Source organism: Hyperoodon ampullatus (genome assembly GCF_949752795.1).
Source record: "Hyperoodon ampullatus genome assembly, chromosome: 2".
Classification (NCBI taxonomy): domain Eukaryota; kingdom Metazoa; phylum Chordata; class Mammalia; order Artiodactyla; family Ziphiidae; genus Hyperoodon; species Hyperoodon ampullatus.
In genome coordinates this window covers 128,499,726-128,521,446 of record NC_136915.1, presented here as the reverse complement: position 1 = coordinate 128,521,446, position 21,721 = coordinate 128,499,726, and the positions used below count along the sequence as shown (strand labels likewise).

Below are 21,721 nucleotides of genomic sequence, written 5' to 3'. Positions count from 1 at the left end.
CATCTGACCTTGTGGAAACAAAGGACTTTGAGATGACAGAATTGCAAGTGTAAAGCAGCATATGAACCCGAATTTCTTCTGGAACAGTGCCAGACGGTGAGCTTCCTATATATACTGGACTGTAATGTGGGTAAGAATGAACCTTTTTATGTTTAGCTATTAAATTTAGGGGTATATTTCTTACTGCATAGCCTATCCTAACTATAGAGCCATTTAATGGTAATAATGATTACTTTTCTCAAATAAAATATAGGTAGCTATGAAAGGAAAATATTATAAAGTTAATATGAAATATGTAGGAGACTTTCTTCTTGAGCAATGGAAAAGACATTTTGAAAGCCCAGAGCTTAAGGGATTGGTTAGATGATATTGGGGGAGATGGAGAGGAAGGGAGAGTTCAAGCAAGGGAAGAGAAAATGGTCCCAAGGCAATCATGTCTTTGTGGAAGACTGTCAGACCATAACTGGATTCTAGCACCTCAAGTCATTGCCCCAACTTACTCCACTGGGCCTGTGTAGGGTCGGGGAAGGATGCTGTCCATGGAGGAGTGGCTCTAGGTTCTGGAGGCCTTCTAAGACATCCTTCTAACTACTGAAGCCAAGTTTCCTCTCCTCCCTCTGGACTAAAAGACTCAGAGTGAGTCCAGCAACTACTGTCCTAGTTTCCTAGGCAGGGAAAAGCAAAATTTAAAAAAAAAGAGAAGTTTTTAAGTAGTTATGTAAAGAGCAGAATAACCTACTTTTCTTTCTGTCCCTCAACAAACCTGGAGATTGTTTGGTCACTTTTCTCTATGTCATCATCATTAGGCTGAAGAATTTTTAATGTCCACTGTCCTGCATGGAATGGGACCAGGGATGACCTGTGAAGATCATGGTACCTTCAGAGACAGCAGAGAAGATCCAAATGGTCGTATTTATTCTCAGAACATGGATGGCTCTGAATAATGCAGAGGGACCACTGTGCTCCTGGATGTGAGGTAGGGAGGTAGTCAGCATCAAATGGGGAAGCTGAACCACTAAAACCATAATTAATGCATAAAAGAAGCACGATGGTGTGGAAGATCCTGGTCTGATAGCAAGGAGAACTGGGTCTGTCTCTGTCCATTTGACCCTAGGCCAGTGAGTCAATTTCCGTGGATCTCAGTTTCATCATCTTTTAAATGCAAGATCCGGAGTATGATAAGTGTTCTACACACATTCCTAGACCTACACACATTTACCTAGACCATGTAAAAAATATGACAAAATATGTTGGTAAGCTGCAGAGTATAATATTACTTTGATACACACCTGGATTTTAACTCTGGCTTTATATCTTTTTATCTGGACAAATTACTCATCTGTTCTGGAATACCTATTTCTTACTGTGAAAAATAGCAGCATATTTCAGGGTAAGGTGAATTGATCTTCACCTTACTTCATTACTATAGTATTAAAATGTCCTCACACAAGACTGTTTCTATCCATAACTCCTTAGCTCACAGGACCATTTATAGTGACGACAAATGCACTACATTGTAAATCTTAATTTCTTGAACAAAGACAAATTTTTAAATGGCAGTGAGTGAAGTGACTTTCTTTAACCAGAAGAAGGTGGCTTTCCATTTCCATTCTCAGAACTGACCTGCTCCTGCCCAGGGAGGTGGGATCTGGAAAAGGGAGGGATGGAGAAGGCTGATGTCACACAGACCTACATAAAAGCCTCCTTTGGGATCCTACAGGCAGTTTGGAAGCAGCTGGAAGAATGAGTTAGGTCCTGGTTGTGAGATTTTTTTTTTAATCACACACAGACACAGCTGTTGAGCAAAATGCAGACTCCACAGAAAAGCCCAAGCCTCAGACCTTTCAAGCAGAGAAAGAGCTTAGGTAAAGTTCTCAGAATAGCTGGGTTTGGGCCCTTGAGACAGGGAGAGAAGAAGATACAGACTTCTGTTCCATGCTGATGTGTTCATTTAATCTTAAATGTTCACAGCAACCAGAAGGGCGGAAGTTGCTGGAATCCGAGTGAAGTTCCCTGGCAAGACCCGGTAAGACATTGAACTCCTCAGGGGATGCCTGTGATATCCTGTTCTTTGAGAAAACAAAACCCAGGGAGAGACCTTCAAGATGGCAGAAGAGTAAGACGTGGAGATCACCTTCCTCCCCACAAATACATCAGAAATACATCTACACGTGGAACAACTCCTACAGAACACCTACTGAACACTGGCAGAAGACCCCAGACTTCCCAAAAGGCAAAAAACTACCCACATACCTGGGTAGGGCAAAAGAAGAAAGAAAAAACAGAGACAAAAGAATAGGGACGGGACCTGCACTTCTGCGAGGGAGCTGTGAAGGAGGGAAGGTTTCCACACACTAGGAAACCCCTTCACTGGCGGAGACAGGGGGTGGGGGTGGGGGAAGCTTTGGAACCATGGAGGAGAGGGCAGCAACAGGGGTGCAGAGGGCAAAGCAGAGAGATTCCCGCACAGACGATCAGTGCTGACCAGCACTCACCAGCCCAAGAAGCTTGTCTGCTCACCCGCCGGGGCGGACAGGGACTGCAGCTGAGGCTTAGGCTTCAGAAGTCAGATCCCAGGGAGAGGACTGGGGTTGGCTGCGTGAACACAGCCTGAAGGGGGCTAGTGCGCCACAGCTAGCCGGGAGGGAGACTAGGGAAAAGTCTGGAACTGCCTAAGAAGCAAGAGACCATTGTTTCGGGGTGCGCGAGGAGAGGGGATTCAGAGCACTGCCTAAACGAGCTTCAGAGATGGGCACGAGCCGCGGCTATCAGCGGAGAACCCAGAGATGGGCATGAAACGCTAAGGCTGCTGCTGCAGCCACCAAGAAGCCTGTGTTCATGCGAGCACAGGTCACTCTCCACACCTCCCCTCCCGGGAGCCTGTGCAGCCCGCCACTGCCAGGGTCCCGTGATCTAGGGACAACTTCCCTGGAGAACAAATGGCGTGCCTCAGGCTATTGCAACGTCATGCCGGCCTCTGCTGCTGCAGGCTCTCCCCACATCCGTACCCCTCCCACCCCCACACCTGACTGAGCCAGAGCCCCCTAATCAGCTGCTACTTTAATCCCGTCCTGTCCGAACAAAGAACAGATGCCCTCAGGTGACCTACACGCACAGGCAGGGCCAAATCCAAAGCTGAACCCCAGCAGCTGTGCGAACAAAGAAGAGAAAGGGAAATCTCTCCCAGCAGCCTCAGGCGCAGCAGATTAAATCTCTACAATCAACTTGATGTACCCAGCATCACTGGAATACCTGAATAGACAACGAATCATCCCAAAATTGAGATAGTGGACTTTGGGAGTAACGATATATGTTTTTTCCTTTTCTCTTTTTGTGAGTATATGTATGCTTCTTTGTGTGGTTTTGTGTGTATAGCTTTGCTTTTACCATTTGTCCTAGGATGCTGTCTGTTTTTTGTTTTATTTAGTATAGTTTTTAGTGCTTCTTATCATTGGTGGATTTATTTTTGGGTTGTTGTTTTTTAAACATCTTTGTTGGAGTAAAATTGCTTTACAATGGTGTGTTAGCTTCTGCTATATAACAAAGTGAATCAGCTATACATATACATATATCCCCATATCCCTTCCCTTTAGCGTCTCCCCCCTTCCCACCCCTCTAGGTGCTCAAAAAGCACCAAGCTGATCTCCCTGTGCTATGTGGCTACTTCCCACTAGCTATCAGTTTTACATTTGGTAAGGTATATATGTCCATGCCACTCTCTCACTTTTTCTCAGCTTACCCATCCTCCTCCCTATATCCTCAAGTCCATTCTCTACATCTGTGTGTTTATTCCTGTCCTGTCCCTAGGATCTTCAGAAACTTATTTATTTATTTTTTAGATTCCATATATATGTGTCACCATACGTAATTTGTTTTTCTCTTTCTGACTTACTTCACTCTGTATGACAGACTCCAAATCCATCCACCTCACTACAAATAACTCATTTTCTTTTCTTTTTATGGCTGAGTAATATTCCATTGTACAATATGTAATATTCCACATATTTATCCATTCATCTGTCAATGGACACTTAGGTTGCTTCCATGTCATGGCTATTGTAAATAGAGCTGCAATGAACATTGTGGTACATGACTCTTTAAAATTATGGTTTTCTCAGGGCACATGCCCAGTAGTGGGATTGCTGGGTCGGATGGTAGTTCTATTTTTAGTTTTTTAAGGAACCTCCATACTGTTATCCATTGTGGCTGTATCAATTTACATTCCCACCAACAGTGCAAGAGGCTTCCCTTTTCTCCACACCCTCTCCAGCATTTGCTGTTTGTAGATTTTCTGATGATGCCATTCTAACTGGTGTGAGGTGATACCTCATTATAATTTTGATTTGCATTTCTCTATTGATTAGTGATGTTGAGCATCTTTTCATGTGTTTTTTGGCAATCTGTATATCTTCTTTGGAGAAATGTCTATTTAGGTCTTCTGCCCATTTTTGGATTGTGTCATTTGTTTTTTTGATATTGAGCTGCATGAGCTGCTTGTAAATTTTGGAGATTAATCCTTTGTCAGTGGCTTCATTTGCAAATATTTTCTCCAATTCTGAGGGTTGTCTTTTCATCTTGTTTATGTTTTCCTTTGCTGTGCAAAAGATTTTAAGTTTGATTAGGTCCCATTTGTTTATTTTTGTTTTGATTTCCATTTTTCTAGGAGGTGCGTCAAAAAGGATCTTGCTATGATCTATGTCATAGAGTGTTCTGCCTATGTTTTCCACTAAGAGTTTTATAGTGTCTGGCCTTACATTCAGGTCTTTAATCCACTTTGAGTTTATTTTTGTGTATGGTGTTAGGGAGTGTTCTAATTTCATTCTTTTACATATAGCTGTCCAATTTTCTGAGCACCACTTATTGAATAGCCTGTCTTTTCTCCATTGTATATCCTTGCCTCCTTTATCAAAAATAAGGTGACCAGGGCTTCCCTGGTGGCGCAGTGGTTGAGAGTCCGCCTGCCGATGCAGGGGACACGGGTTCGTGCCCCGGAAGATCCCACATGCCACAGAGCGGCTAAGCCTCTGAGCCGTGGCCCCTGAGCCATGGCTGCTGAGCCTGCGCGTCCGGAGCCTGTGCTCCGCAACGGGAGAGGCCCGTGTACAGCAAAAAAAAAAAAAAAAATAAGGTGACCATATGTTCACGGATTTATCTCTAGGCTTTCTATCTTGTTCCATTGATCTATATTTATGTTTTTGTGCCAGTACCATACTGTCTTGATTACTGTAGCTTTGTAGTATAGTCTGAAGACTGGGAGCATGGTCCTAGATCTCTGTTTTTCTTTCTCAAGATTGCTTTGGCTATTCAGGGTCTTTGGTGTTTCCCTACAAATTGTGAAAGATTTTATTCGAGTTCTCTGAAGAATGCCATTGGTAGTTTGATAAGAATTGCATTGAATCTGTAGATGGTTTTGGGAAGTATAGTCATTTTCACAATGTTGATTCATCCAATCCAAGAACATGGTATATATCTCCATCTGTTTGTATCATCTTTAATTTCTTTCATGAATGTCTTAAAGTTTTCTGCATACAAGTCTTTTGTCTCCTTAGGTAGGTTTATTCCTAGGTATTTTATTATTTTTGTTGTGGTGGTAAATGAAAGTGTTTCCTTAATTTCTCTTTCACATTTTTCATCATTAGTGTATAAGAATGCAAGAGATTTCAGTGCATTAATTTTGCATCCTACTACTTTACCAAGTTCATTGAATAGCTCTAGTAGTTTTCTGGTAGCATCTTTAGGGTTCTCGTGTCATCTGCAAACAGTGACAGCTTTACTTCTTCTTTTCCGATTTGTATTCCTTTTATTTCTTTTTCTTCTCTGATTGCTGTGGCTAAAACTTCCAAAACTATGTTGAATAATAGTGGTGAGAATGGACAACATTGTCTTGACCCTGATCTTAGAGGAAATTGTTTCAGTTTTTCACCATTGAGAATGATGTTGGCTGTGGGTTTGCCATATATGGCCTTTATTATGTTGAGGTAAGTTCCCTCTATGCCTACATTCTGGAGGGTTTTTATCATAAATGGGTGTTGATTTTTGTCAAATGCTTTTTCTGCATCCATTGAAATGATCACATGGTTTTTTTCCTTCAATTTTTTAATATGGTGTATCACATTGATTGATTTGTATATATTGAAGAATCCTTACATTCCTGGGATACACCCCAGTTGATCATGATATATGATCCTTTCAATGTGCTGTTGGATTCTGTTTGCTAGTATTTTGTTGAGGATTGTTACATCTATGTTCATCAGTGATATTAGCCTGTAGTTATCTTTCTTTGTGACATCTTTGTCTGGTTTTGGTATCAGGGTAATGGTGGCCTCGTAGAATGAGTTTGGGAATGGTCCTCCCTCTGCTATATTTTGGAAGAGTTTGAGAAGGATAGGTGTTAGCACTTCTTTATGTTTGATAGAATTCGCCTGTGAAGTAATCTGGTCATGGGCTTTTGTTTGTTGGAATATGTTAAATCACAGTCTCAATTTTAATGCTTCAGATTGATCTGTTTATATTTTCTATTTCTTCCTGGTTCAGTCTCGGAAGGTTGTGCTTTTCTAAGAATTTGTCCATTTCTTCCAGGTTGTCCATTGGCATATAGTTGCTTGTAGTAATCTCTCATGATCTTTGGATTTCTGCAGTGTCAGTTGTTACTTCTCCTTTTTCATTTCTAATTCTATTGATTTGAGTCTTCTCCCTTTTATTCTTGGTGAGTCTGGCTAATGGTTTATCAATTTTGTTTATCTTCGCAAAAACCAGCTTTTAGTGTTATTGATTTTAGCTATTGTTTCCTTCATTTCTTTTTCATTTATTTCTGATCTGATCTTTATGATATCTTTCCTTCAGCTAACTTTGCGGTTTTTTGTTCTTCTTTGTCTAATTGCTTTAGCTGTAAGGTTAGGTTGTTTATTTGAGGTGTTTCTTGTTTCTTGAGGTAGGATTTTATTGCTTCAAAATTCCCTCTTAGAACTGCTTTTGCTGCATCCTATAGGTATTGGGCCATCGTGTTTTCATTGTCATTTGTTTCTAGGTATTTTTTGATTTCCTCTTTGATTTCTTCAGTGGTCTTTTGGTTATTCAGTAGTGTATTCTTTAACCTCCATGTATTTGTATTTTTTACATATTTTTTCCTGTTATTCATATCTAGTCTCATAACACTCTTGTCGGAAAAGATACTTGATATGGTTTCAATTTTCTTAAATTTACCAAAGGTTGATTTGTGATCAAGAAGATATGATCTGTTCTGGAGAATGTTCTATGATCACTGGAGAAGAAAGTGTATCCTGTTGTTTTTGGATGGAATGTCCTATAGGTATCAGTTAAGTCCATCTTGTTTAATGTATCATTTAAAGCTTGTGTTTCCTTATTTATTTTCATTTTGGATGATCTGTCCATTGGTGAAAGTGGGGTGCTAAAGTCCCCTGCTATGATTGTGTTACTGTCGATTTCCCCTTTTACAGCTGTTAGCATTTGCCTTATGTATTGAGGTGCTCCTATGTTGGGTGCATTAATATTTACAATTGTTATATCTTCTTCTTGGACTGATCTCTTGAACATTTTGTAGCATCCTTCTTTGTCTCTTGTAATAATCTTTATTTTAAAGTCTATTTTGTCTGATAGGAGAATTGCTACTCCAGCTTTATTTTGATTTCAATTTGCATGGAATATCTTCTTCCATCTCCTCACTTTCAGTCTGTATGTGTCCCTAGGTCTAAACTGTGTCATTTGTAGACAGCATATATATGGGTTTTGTTTTTGTATCCATTCAGCCAGTCTATGTCTTTTGGTTAGAGCATTTAATCCATTTACCTTTAAGGTAATTATTGATATGTATGTTCCTATTACCATTTTCTTCATTGTTTTTAGTTTGTTATTGTGGGTCTTTTTCTTCTCTTTTGTTGCCTGCCTATCCAAGTTCCCCTAGCATTTGTTGTAAAGCTGGTTTGGTGGTGCAGAATTCTCTTATCTTTTGCTTGTCTGTAAAGGTGTTAATTTCTCCATCAAATCTGAATGAGATACTTGCTAGGTAGAGTAATGTTGGTTGTAGGTTTTTCCCTTTCATCACTTTAAATATGTCCTGCCACTCCCTTCTGGCTTGCAGAGTTTCGCTGAAAAATCAGTTGTTAACCTTATGGGGATTCCCTTGTATGTTATTTCTTGTTTTTCACTTGCTGGCTTTAATAGTTTTTCGTTGTATTTAGTTTTTCATAGTTTGACTAATATGTGTCTTGGTGTGTTTCGCCTTGGATTTACCCTGTATGGGACTCTCTGCACTTCCTGGACTTGACTGACGCTTTCCTTTCCCATTTTAGGGAAGTTTTCAAGTATAATCTCTTCAAATATCTTATCAGTACCTTTCTTTTTCTCTTCTTCTGGGACCGTTATAATTCGAAAGTTGGTGCATTTACTGTTGTTCCAGAGGTCTCAGAGACTGTCTTCAATTCTTTTCATTCTTTTTTCTTTATTCTGATCTGCAGTAGTTATTTCCAATATTTTATCTTCCAGGTCACTTATCCGTTCTTCTGCCTCAGTTATTCTTCTATTGATTCCTTGTAGAGAATTTTTAATTTCATTTATTGTGTTGTTCATCATTGTTTGTTTGCTCTTTAGTTCTTCTATGTCCTTGTTAAACGTTTTTTGCATTTTCTCCATTCTATTTCCAAGATTTTGAATCATGTTTACTATCATTACTCTGAATTCTTTTTCAGGTGGACTGCCTATTTCCTCTTCTTTTGTTTGGTTTGGTGTGTTTTTACCTTGCTCCTTCATCTCCTGTATGTTTCTCTGTCATCTCATTTTGCTTAACTTACTGTGTTTGGGGTCTCCTTTTCACAGGCTCCAGTTTCATAGTTCCCATTGTTTTTGGTGTCTGCCCCTAGTGGCTAAGGTTGATTCAGTCTGTTCTGTAGGCTTCCTGGTGGAGGGGAGTGGTGACTGTTCTGGTAGGTGGGGCTGGGTCCTGTCTTTCTGGTGGGCAGGGCCACATCCACCAGTGTGTTTTGGGGTGTCTGTGAACTTAGGATGATCTTAGGCAACCTCTCTGCTAATGGGTGGGGTTGTATTCCTGTCTTGCTAGTTGTTTAGCATAGGGTTTCCAGCACTGTAACTTGCTGGTCATTGAGTGGAGTTGGGGCTTAGCGTTGAGATGGTGGACCCTGGGTGAGCTTTCGCCATTTGATATTACATGGAGTCAGGAGGTCTCTGCTGGAGAAATGTCCTGAACTCAGCTCTCCCACCTCAGAGGCACTGGCCTGACACCAGGCTGGAGCATGAAGACTCTGTCAGCCACCCAACTCAGAAGGAAAGGGACAAAAAAAGAAAGAAGGAAAGAAAAAACTAAAATAACATAAAATGAAGTTATTAAAATAAGAAATATAAAAAATTTTTTTAACAGAATGAAAGAAGAGAGCAACCACACCAACAAACAAATACACCAATGATATCAAGCGCTAAACACTATATTAAAAAAAAAATTCGCACAGAAGAACCCTAGGACAAATGGTAAAAACAAAGCTATACACACAAAATCACACAAAGAAGCATACATATACACACTCACACACAAAAAAAGAAAATATATATCTACATATAAAAAAAGGGGAGAACAACCAAATCAATAAACAAATCTACCAATAATAGTAAACTCTAAACACTAAGCTAAGATAAACATAAGACCAGAAACAAATTAGGTACAGAAAGCAAACCCCAAGTCTACAGTTTTTCCCAAAGTCCACTGCCTCAATTTTTGGATGATTTATTGTCTATTCAGGTATTCCACAGTTGTAGGGTACATCAAGTTGACTGTGGAGATTTAATCCGCTGCTCCTGAGGCTGTTGGGAGAAATTTCCCTTTCTCTTCTTTGTTTGCACAGCTCCTGGGGTTCAGCTTTGGATTTGGCCCTGCCTCTGCATGTAGGTCACCTGAAGGCACCTGTTCTTTGTTCAGACAGTACAGGGTTAAAGTAGCAGCTGATTAGGGGGCTCTGGCTCGCTCAGGCTGGGGGGACAGAGGGGTATGGAATGTGGGGCAAGCCTGCGGTGGCAGAGACCAGCATGACATTCGAACAGCCTGAGGAATGCCGTGTGTTTTCCTGGGGAAGTTGTCCCTGGATCACAGGCCTCTGGCAGTGGTGGGCTGCACAGGCTCCCAGGAGGGGAGGTGTGGGTAGTGACCTGTGCTTGCACACAGGCTTCTTGTTGGCTGCAGAGCAACCTTAGTGTCTCATGCCCTTCACTGGTGTCCACACTGATAGCCGTGGATCGCGCCTGTCTCTGGAGTTCATTTAGGCAGTTCTCTGAATCCCCTCTCCTCGTGCACCCCAAAACAATGGTCTCTTGACTCTTAGGCAGTTACAGACTTTTTTCTGGACTCCCTCCCAGTTAGTTAGTTAGATCCCCCTTCAGGCTGAGTTCACGCAGCCAACCCCAGTCCTCTCCCTTGGATCTGACCTCCAAAGCCCGAGCTTCAGCTCCCAGCCCCCACCTGCCCCGGCAGGTGAGTAGACAAGCCTCTCGGGCTAGTAAGTTCTGATCGGCACAAATCTCTCTGCTCTGCCCTCTGCACACCTGTTGCTGCACTCTCCTCCATGGCTCTGAGGCTGCCACCCCGCCACCCACTGTCTCTGCCAGTGAAGGGGCTTCCTAGTGTGTGGAAACTTGTTCTCCTTCACAGCTCCCTCTCAGAGGTGCAGGTCCTCTCCCTATTCCTTTTCCTCTGTTTCTTCTTTTTTTTCTTTTGCTCTACTCAGGTACATGGGGAGTTTCTTGCCTTTTGGGAAGTCTGAGGTCTTCTGCCAGCATTCAGTAGGTGTTCTCTAGGAGTTCTTCCACATGTAGATGTATTTCTGATGTATTTGTGGGGAGGAAGGTGATCTCCACGTCTTATTCCTCCGCCGTCTTGAAGGACTCCTCGGTGGATTTGTTTTTTGGTTTGGTTGCTCTCTTCTTTCTTTCTTTCTTTTTTCTTATTACTATAAACATTTTTTTTATTCGTAATAATTATTTTTTATTTTTATTTTAATAACTATATTACTTTATTATTATTTTTCTTTATTTCTTTCTCTTTTTCTCCCCTTTCTTCTGAGCTGTGTGGCTGACAAGGTCTTCGTGCTCTGTCCGGGTCTCAGGCTTGTGCTTCTCAGGTGGGAGAGCCTAGTTCAGGACATTGGTCCAGCAGAGCCCTCGTGGCTCCAAGTAATATCAATGGCGGAAGCTGTCCCAGTGATCTCCATCTCAATGCTAAGACCCAGCTCCACTCAATGACCAGCAAGCTACAGTGCTGGACACCCTATGCCAAACAACTAGCAAGACAGGAACACAACCCCACCCGTTAGAACAGAGGCTGCCTAAAATCATAATAAGATCACAGACAACCCAAAACACACCACCGGATGCAGTCCTGCCCACTAGAAAGATAAGATCCAGCCTTACCCCACACAGACACTAGTCCCCTCCACCAGGAAGCCTACACAACCCACTGAACCAACCTTAACCACTAGGGGCAGACACCAAAAACAACGGTAAATACAAACCTGCAGCCTGCAAAAAGGAGATGCAAACAGAGGAAGTTAAGCAAGGTGAGAAGACAGAGAAACACAGGAGATGAAGGAGTAAGGTAAAACCCAGCAGACCAAAAAATGAAGGGGAAATAGGCAGTCTACCTGAAAAAGAATTCAGAGTATTGATAGTAAAGATGATCCAAAATCTTAGAAATAGAATGGAGAAAATACAAGAAACTTTTAACAAGGACCTAGAAGAACTAAACAAACAAAAATGATGAACAGTGCAATAAATGAAATTAAAAATTCTCTAGAAGGGATCAATAGCAGAATAACTGAGGCAGAAGAATGGACAAGTGACCTGGAAGATAAAATAGTGGAAATAACTGCTGCCTAGCAGAATAAAGAAAAAAATGAAAAGGATTGAGGACAGTCTCAGAGACCTCTGGGACAATATTACACTAACCAACTTTCGAATTGTAAGCATCCCAGTAGAAGAAGAGAAAAAGAAAGGGATGGAGAAAATATTTGAAGCAACTGTAGTTGAACATTTCCCTAATATGGGAAAGGAAAGATTCAATCAAGTCCAGGAAGTGCAGAGAGCCCCATATAGGATAAATCCAAGGAGAAACACACCAAGACACATATAAATCAAACTATCAAAAATTAAATACAAAGAAAAAATATTAAAAGCAGCAAGGGAAAAATAAAAAATAACATACAAGGGAACTTCCATAAGGGTAAAAGGTGATTTATCAGCAGAAGCTATACCAGCTAGAAGGAGGTGGCTTAATATACTTAATCCAATGAAAAGGAAGAACCTACAACCAGGATTACTCTACCCAGCAAGGATCTCATTCAGATTCGATGGAGAAATCAAAAGCTTTACAGACAAGTAAAATCTAAGAGAATTCAGCACCAACAAACGAGCTCTACAACAAATGCTAAAGGAACTTCTCTAAGTGGGAAACACAAGAGAAAAAATGGACCTACAAAAACAAACTCAAAACAATTAAGAAAATGGTAATAGGAACATACATATAGATAATTACCTTAAACGTGAATGGGTTAAATGCTCCAACCAAAAGACACATGCTGGCTGAATGGATACAAAAACAAGACCCATGTATATGCTGTCTACAAGACACCCACTTCAGACCTAGGGACACATACAGACTGAAAGTGAGGGGATGGAAAAAGATATTCCATACAAATGGAAATCAGAAGAAAGCTGGAGTAGCAATACTCATATCAGATAAAATAGACTTTAAAATAAAGAATGTTACAAGAGACAAGGAAGGACACTACAAAATATTCAAGAGATCAATCCAAGAAGAAGATATAACAATTATAAATATATATGCACCCAACATAGCACCTCAATACATAAGGCAACTGCTAACAGCTATAAAAGAGGAAATCAACAGTAACACAATAATAGTGGGGGACTTTAACACCTCATTTACACCAATTGTCAGATAATCCAAAATGAAAATAAATAAGGAAACACAAGCTTTAAATGACACAATAGACCAGATAGAGTTAATTGATATTTATAGGACATTCCATCCAAAAACAGCAGGTTACACTTTTTTCTCAAGTGCTCACGGAACATTTTCCAGGATAAAACACATCCTGGGTCACAAATCAAGCCTCAGTAAATTTAAGAAGATTGAAATCATATCAAGCATCTTTTCTGACCAAAACGCTATGAGATTAGAAATGAATTACAGGGAAAAAAATGTAAAAAACACAAAGACATGGAGGCTAAACAATACGTGACTAAATAACCAAGAGATCACTGAAGAAATCAAAGAAGAAATCAAAAAATACCTAGAGACAAATGACAATGAAAACATGATGATCCAAAACCTATGGGCTGCCGCAAAAGCAGTTCAAAGAGGGAAGTTTACATCTATACAAGCCTACCTCAAGAGGCAAGAAAAATCTCAAATAAACAATCTAACCTTACACCTAAAAAAACTAGAGAAATAAGAACAAACAAAACCTAAAGTTACCAGAAGGAAAGAAATCATAAAGATCAGAGCAGAAATAAATGAAATAGAAACAAAGAAAACAATAGCAGAGGTCAATAAAACTAAAAACTGGTTCTCTGAATAGATAAAAAAAATTGATAAACCATTAGCCAGGCTCATCAAGAAAAAGAGGGAGAGGACTCAAATCAATAAAATTAGAAATGATAAAGAAGAAGTTACAACAGACACTGCAGAAATACAACACATCCTAAGAGACTACTACATGCAACTCTATGCCAATAAAATGAACAACCTGGAAGAAATGGACAAATTCTTATAAAGGTATAACCTTACAAGACTGAGCCAGGAAGAAATAGAAAATATGAACAGACCAATCACAATTAATGAAATTGAAACTGTGATTAAAAATCTTCCAAAAAACAAAAGTCCAGGACCAGATGGCTTCACAGGTGAATTCTATCAAACATTTAGAGAAGAGTTAACACCCATCCTTCTCAAGCTCTTCCAAAAAATTGCAGAGGAAGGGACACTCCCAAACTCATTCTATGAGGCCACCATCACCCTGATACCAAAACCAAAAAAGCTACTACAAAAAAAAAAAGAAAATTACAGACCAACATCACTGATGAATATAGATGCAAAACTCCCCAACAAAATACTAGCAAACAGAATCCAACAACACATTAAAAGGATCATACACAATGATCAGGTGGGATTTATCCCAGGGATTCAAGGATTCTTCAATATATGCAAATCAATCAATGTGCTACATCATATTAACAAATTGAAGAATAAAAACCATATGATCACCCGAGTAGATGCAGAAAAATCTTCTGACAAAATTCAACACCCATTTATGATAAAAACTCTCCAGAAAGTGGGCATAGGGGGAACCTACCTCAACATAATAAAGGCCATATATGACAAACCCACAGAAAATATTCTCAATGGGGAAAAACTGAAAGCATTTCCTCTAAGATCAGGAACAAGACAAGGAGGTCCACTCTCATAACTATTATTCAACATAGTTTTGGAAGTCCTAGCCACGGCAATCAGAGAAGAAAAAGAAATAAAAGGAATACAAATTCGAAAAGAAGAAGTGAAACTGTCACTGTTTGCAGATGACATGATACTATACATAGAGAGTCCTAAAGATGCCTCCAGAAAACTACTAGAGCTAATCAATGAATTAGGTGAAGTTGCAGGATACAAAATTAATGCACAGAAATCTCTTGAATTCCTATACACTAATGATGAAAAATCTGAAAGAGAAATTAAGGAAACACCCATTTACCATTGCAACAAAAACAATAAAACACCTAAGAATAAACCTACTTAAGGAGACAAAAGACCTGTATTCAGAAAACTATAAGACACTGATGAAATAAATTAAAGATGGTACCAACAGATGGAGAGATATACCATGTTCTTGGATTGGAAGAAACAATATTGTGAAAATGAGTATACTACCCAAAGCAATCTACAGATTCAATGCAATCCCTATCAAATTACCAATGGCATTTTTTATGGAACTAGAACATAAAATCTTAAAATTTGTATGGAGACCCAAAAGACCCCAAATAGCCAAAGCAGTCTTGAGGGAAAAATACGGAGCTGGAAGAATCAGACTCCCTGACTTCAGACTATACTACAAAGCTACAGTAACCAAGACAATATGACACTGGCACAAAAACAGAAACATAGATCAATGGAACAAGATAGAAAGCCCAGAGATAAACCTACGCACCTATTGTCAGCTAATCTATGACAAAGGAGGCAAGGATATACAATGGAGAAAAGACAGTCTCTTTGATAAGTGGTGCTGGGAAAGCTGGACAGCTACATGTAAAAGAATGAAATTAGAACACTCCCTAACACCATACATAAAAATAAACTCAAAATGGATTAGACACCTAAATGTAAGACTGGACACTATAAAACTGTTAGAGGAAAACATAGGAAAAACACTCTTTGACATAAATCACAGCAAGACCTTTTTTGATCCACCTCCTAGAATAATGAAAATAAAGACAAAAATAAACAAATGGGACCTAATGAAACTTCAAAGCTTTTGTACAACAAAGGAAACCATAAACCAGATGAAAATACAGCCCTCAGAATGGGAGAAAATATTTGCAAATGCATCAATGGACAAAGGATTAATCTCTGAAATATATAAACAACTCATGCAGCTCAATATTATAAAAACAAACAACCCAATCCAAAAATGGGCAGAAGACCTAAATAGACATTTCTCCAATGAAGACATACAGATGGCCAAGAAGCCCATGAAAAGCTGCTCAACATCACTACTTATTAGAGAAATGCAAGTCAAAACTGCAATGAGGTTTCACCTCATAGCAGTTAGAATGGGCATCGTCAGAAAATCTACAAACAGGAAATGTTGCAGAGGGTGTGGAGAAAAGGGAACCCTCTTGTACTGTTGGTGGAATGTAAATTGATACAGCCACTATGGAGAACAGTATAGAGGTTCTTTAAAAAACTAAAAATAAAATTACCATATGATCCAGCAATCCCCCTACTGGGCTTGTACCCAGAGAAAACCATAATTCAAAAAGACACATGCACCCCAATGTTCATTGCAGCACTATTTACAACAGCCAGTTCATGGAAGCAACCTTAATGCCCATCAACAGACGAATGGGTAAAGAAGATGTGGTATATATATACAATGGAGTATTAGCCATAAAAAGGAATGAAACTGAGTCATTTGTTGAGATGTGGATGGATCTAGAGACTGTCATACAGAGTGAAGTAACTCAGAAAGTGAAAAACAAATATCGTATATTAATGCATATATGTGGAACCTAGAAAAAGGTACAGATGTACCAGTTTGCAGGGCAGAAATTGAGACACAGATGTAGAGAACAAACATATGGACACCAAAGGGGGAAAGCCGCGGGGGGGTGGGGTGGTGACTGTGGTGGTGTGACAAATGGGGTGATTGGGATTGATGTATATACACTGATGTGTATAAAATTGATGACTAATAAGAACCTGCTGTATAAGCAAAAAAAAAAAATACAAAGGATTATGAGAGATTGCTAGAAGCAAGTGTATACCAAGAAAATAAACAAGCTGGAAGAAATGGACAAATTCTTAGAAAAGCACAAGCTTCCAAGACTGAACCAGGCAGAAATAGAAAATATAAACAGATCAATCACAAGCACTGAGTTGAGACTGTGATTAAATATCTTCCAACAAACAAAAGCCCAGCAAGGGATAGCTTCACAGGCGAATTCTATCAAACATTTAGAAAAGAGCTAACACCTATCCTTCTCAAACTCTTCCAAAATACAGCAGAGGGAAAACCACTCCAAACTCATTCTATGAGACCACCATCACCCTGATACCAAAACCAGACAAAAATAACACAAAGAAAGAAAACTACAAGCCAATATCACTGATGAACATAGATGCAAGAATCCTCAACAAAATACTAGCAAACAGAATCCTACAGCACATTAAAAGGATCATATACCATGATCAAGTGGGGTTTATTCCAGGAATGCAAGGATTCTTCAATATACACCAATCAATGTGATACACCATATTACCAAATTGAAGGATAAAAACCATATGATCATTTCAGTAGATGCAGAAAAACTTTTGACAAAGTTCAACATCCATTTATGATAAAAGTGCTCCAGAAAATAGGCATAGAGGGAACTTACCTCAATGTAATAATTGCCATATATGACAAACTCATAGCCAACATCGTCCTCAATGGTGAAAAACTGAAAGCATTTCCACTAAGATCAGGAACAAGACAAGGTTAGCCACTCTTAACACTATCATTCAACATTGTTCTGGAAGTTTTAGCCACAGCAATTAGAGAAGAAAAAGAAATAAAAGGAATACAAATCAAAAAAGAAGTAAAGCTGTCACTGTTTGCAGATGACATGATACTATACATAGAGAACCCTAAAGATGTTACCAGAAAACTACTAGAGCTAATGAATGAATTTGGTAAAGTAGCAGGATACAAAATTAATGCACTGAAGTCTCTTGCATTCCTATACACTAATGATGAAAAATCTGAAAGAGAAATTAAGGAAGCACTCCCATTTACCAGTGCAACAAAATGAATAAAATACCTAGGAGACAAATCCTAGGTTTATCGCTGTAGGAGATAAACCTACCTAAGGAGACAAAAGACCTGTATGCAGAAAACTATAAAACACTGATGAAAGAAATTAAAGATGATACAAACAGATGGAGAGATATACCATGTTCTTGGAATGGAAGAAACAACATTGTGAAAATGACTATACTACCCAAAACAATCTACAGATTCAGTGCAATCCCTATCAAACTACCAATGGCTTTTTTCACAGAAGTAGAAGAAAAAATTTCAGAATTTATGTGGAAACACTAAAAACCTCGAATAGACAAAGCAATCTTGGGAAAGAAAAATGGAGCTGGAGGAATCAGGCTCCCTGACTTCAGACTATACTACAAAGTACAGTAATCAAGAAGTATGGTACTGGCACAAAAACAGAAATATAGATCAATGGAATGGGATAGAGAGCCCAGAGACAAACCCATGCACATATGGTCACCTTATTTGTGATAAAGGAGGCAAGAATATACAGTGGAGAAAAGATAGCATCTTCAATAATTGGTGCTGCAAAAACTGGATAGCTACATGTAAAAGAATGAAATTAGAACACTCCTTAACAACATACACAAAAATAAGTTCAAAATGGATTAAAGGCCTAAATGTAAGGCCAGACATTATAAAACTCTTAGAGGAAAACATAGGCAGAACACTCTGACATAAATCACAGCAACATCCTTTTTGACCCACCACCTAGAGAAATGGAAATCAAAACAAAAATAAACAAATGGGACCTAATCAAACTTAAAAGCCTTTGCACAGCAAAGGAGACCATAAACAAGACCAAAAGACAACCCTTAGAATGGGGGAATATATTTGCTAATGAAGCCACTGACAAAGGATTAATCTCCAAAATTTAGAAGCAGGTCATGTAGCTCAATATCAAAAAAACAAATAACGCAATTCAAAAATGAGCAGAAGACCTAAATAGACATTTCTCCAAAGAAGGTATACAGATTGCCAACAAGCACATGAACGAATACTCAACATCACTAATCATTAGAGAAATGCAAATCAAAACTACAATGAGGTATCACTTCACAGCAGTCAGAATGGCCATCATCAGAAAATCTACAAACAATAAATGCTGGAGAGGGTGTGGAGAAAAGGGAAGCATCTTACACTGTTGGTGGGAATGTAAATTGATACAGCCACTATGGAGAACAGTAAGGAGGTTCCTTAAAAAACTAAAAATAGAAGTACCATACAATCCAGCAATCCCACTACTGGGCATATACCCTGAGAAAACCATAATTCAAAAAGAGTCATGTACCACAATGTTCATTGCAGCTCTATTTACAATAGCCAGGACATGGAAGCAACCTAATTGTCCATCGACAGATGAATGGATAAGGAAGATGTGACACCTATATACAGTGGCATATTACTCAGCCATAAAAAGAAATGAAACTGAGTTATTTGTAGTGAGGTAGATGGACCTAGAGTCTGTCATACAGAGTGAAGTAAGTCAGAAAGAGGATAGAAATACCGTATGCTGACATATATATGGAATCTTAAAAAAAAAAAAGTTTCTGAAGAACCAAGGGGCAAGAAAGGAATAAAGACTCAGGTGTAGAAATTGGACTTGAGGACACAGGGAGTGGGAAGGGTAAGCTGGGATGAAGTGAGAGCGTGGCATGGACTTATATATACTACCAAGTGTACAATAGATAGCTGGTCAGAAGCAACCGCATAGCACAGGGAGATAAGCTTAGGGCTTTGTGACTACCTAGAGGGGTGGGATAGGGAGGGTGGGAGGGAGATGCAAGAGGGAGGAGATATGGGGATATATGTATATGTATAGCTTATTCACTTTGTTATAAAGCAGAAACTAACACACCATTGTAAAGCAATTATACTTCAAGAAAGATGTTTAAAAATATGTGTTACATATACACAATGGAATATTACACAGCCATAAAAAGGAATGAAATTGGGTCATTTATAGAGACTTGGATGTATCTAGAGACTGTCATACAGAGTGAAGTAAGTCAGAAAGAGAAAAGCAAATATCGTATATTAATGCATATATGTGGAACCAGAAAAATGGTAGAGATGAACTGGCTTGCAGGGCAGAAATAGAGACACAGATGTAGAAAACAAACGTATGGACACCAGTGGGGGAAAGTGGCGGGGGGTGAGGGGTTGATGGTGGTGTGATGAGTTGGGAGATTGGGATTGACATGTATACACTAATATGTATAAAATAGATAACTAATAAGAACCTGCTGTATAAAAAAATAAATAAAATTAAATTAAAAATTTAGAAAAATACCAGCCAATGACTTCCTTCTCTCTATTCCAAGTTTCTAAGACATAGAGAACTGAGGCGTATTCTTGGCAGTTTCTTCAGAAGAGATTAAGGTCGAAACTCTTGACAGGTGACAGTGGAGCGCTACCCCAGGGAGAAGCTCTTGCCCTCACTGGACAAGACCAAGTTCCTGGTCACACAGGAGCTGACCGTGACCCAGTTCCTCAGTGTGATCCGGTAGGTAAGAAAGTGCTCATGGGGATGTGTGCTGTGTGGCCCTGGACTTTTTGGTATAATGAGAGATGTGATATGGCAGAGAGACAAGGAGAAGGATTTGTGTTTCACCTTTTCTCTTCAACTCTGCCTTTAAAAAGGATGATCTCATGAGTAACCAATTTTAAAAAGATGTCCAGTACCTTGCTACAACACTAAAATAAGTGAGAGCTTCCAATGTTGATGTACCAGCTATATTTTCTTTTGCTTCAACATTTTAGTGGCACTGTGTTTTAATTTCTGTCTTCAAATTTCTCTAAGAATTTTTCAAAGGAATCTTTGGAAACTGGCCCAAAGCCCTCTGTTTTCAGGATTTTAAAAGCCCAGTGACAGCATTTTACCTCTAAATATTTTCCCCTTTGTGGCAGGGCTTTGGATTATCCAGTGTTGGTTAACCACGTTCTGAAACTATTTCCTCTCCCACCCACAACATAAATTTAGCCCCTCCTAGCTGAGACTGGGGGTGTACTGGCTGTGCCTCTAATGTATGGTCTGAGGGTGGGTAGATAGGGCTAGCCATTACCAACAGATTCACCTTGCTCTGCTATCAAAACAATCTAAAGTTTGAGGATAACTGGGCTAGAGTGGGGAGGTGGGGGCATCTTGGGTTGATACGGCCAGACACTAGCCAAACAGAGGTAAGAAAGGCTATGGATCAGGGGTCGTTCCCTTCCAGGTTAACTTTTTCCCTTCCTGCCAGCCACCCCCCCCACACACACACACCCTCTTCCCCAACCCAGGAGCTGCATGGTCCTAGGGGCCACTGAATCCTTTTACTTGCTGGTGAACAAAAAGAGCTTCGGAAGTATGGATGTGACCATGGCAGAAATCTACAGGGACTACAAGGATGAGGATGGCTTTGTGTACATGACCTATGCCTCCCAGATGTTTGGTTGCTTGGGGTCAGCAGCCCCCAAGAATGGGAGCAACCTTGGGGGCAGGCCCTGCTATCCTCTATAACATGTATCCTCTAACCAATTCATTCACCAATGCAGGAGACACGGACTTCTTTCTGTGTGTGCAGTGATGGTCCAGGGGGCAAGGACGCCCTGCAGTGATCAGCACCAACCATGACAGTGAGGCAATGCCTGTCCTGTTTCCTTTTTGTGCTCATGCTCTTTGGTGGCTCTTGAGAATTTTGTAAATAGTAAGTCTTTTCTAAGTGGTTAACTTGTGCAATGAACTGGGGAGGTATTTTAAGCGTCTCCTCTAGTGGAAGCCAGGCTAGAGTCCCTTGAGGGGTTTGATCACCCTGTTGTGGGCAGGAGTCATGCGTATGCTTGGGCATGGAGAACCTGAGATGTGTGGATAGTCTCCGTGGAGCCTAATGCAACCAGTGTGAACTGCCTCATGGTGGGAATGGCAGGGGGATAGACACAGAGGGGAAGTGGTCTTATCTGTGTCGTTAAAGAGATTATTGTTATTTCCACAGCATTCACCTGACTTGGTTACTTCCCCTTATATTCTTTTAGTCTGTCTATGCCACACAGATTTATGCCAAAGTTGTTACTGCTCAGTTTCAAATAATTTAAATGATTAGTTTTCCTTGCAATAGAATTTTTTA

At 39.7% G+C, this 21,721-nt stretch overlaps 1 protein-coding gene across 1 annotated transcript; it reads left to right on the top strand.

Moving 5' to 3' along the window:
• Nucleotides 1-1,807: 1,807 nt before the first annotated feature.
• MAP1LC3C (microtubule associated protein 1 light chain 3 gamma) lies at nucleotides 1,808-21,117 on the top strand (the record flags this gene model as incomplete). Its single annotated transcript, XM_079698472.1, is given in 5 exon segments — nucleotides 1,808-1,865; nucleotides 1,972-2,019; nucleotides 2,022-2,026; nucleotides 20,015-20,121; nucleotides 20,898-21,117. Coding segments are annotated over 5 exon segments (438 nt in total).
• Between the last annotated feature and the right edge of the window lie 604 nt (nucleotides 21,118-21,721).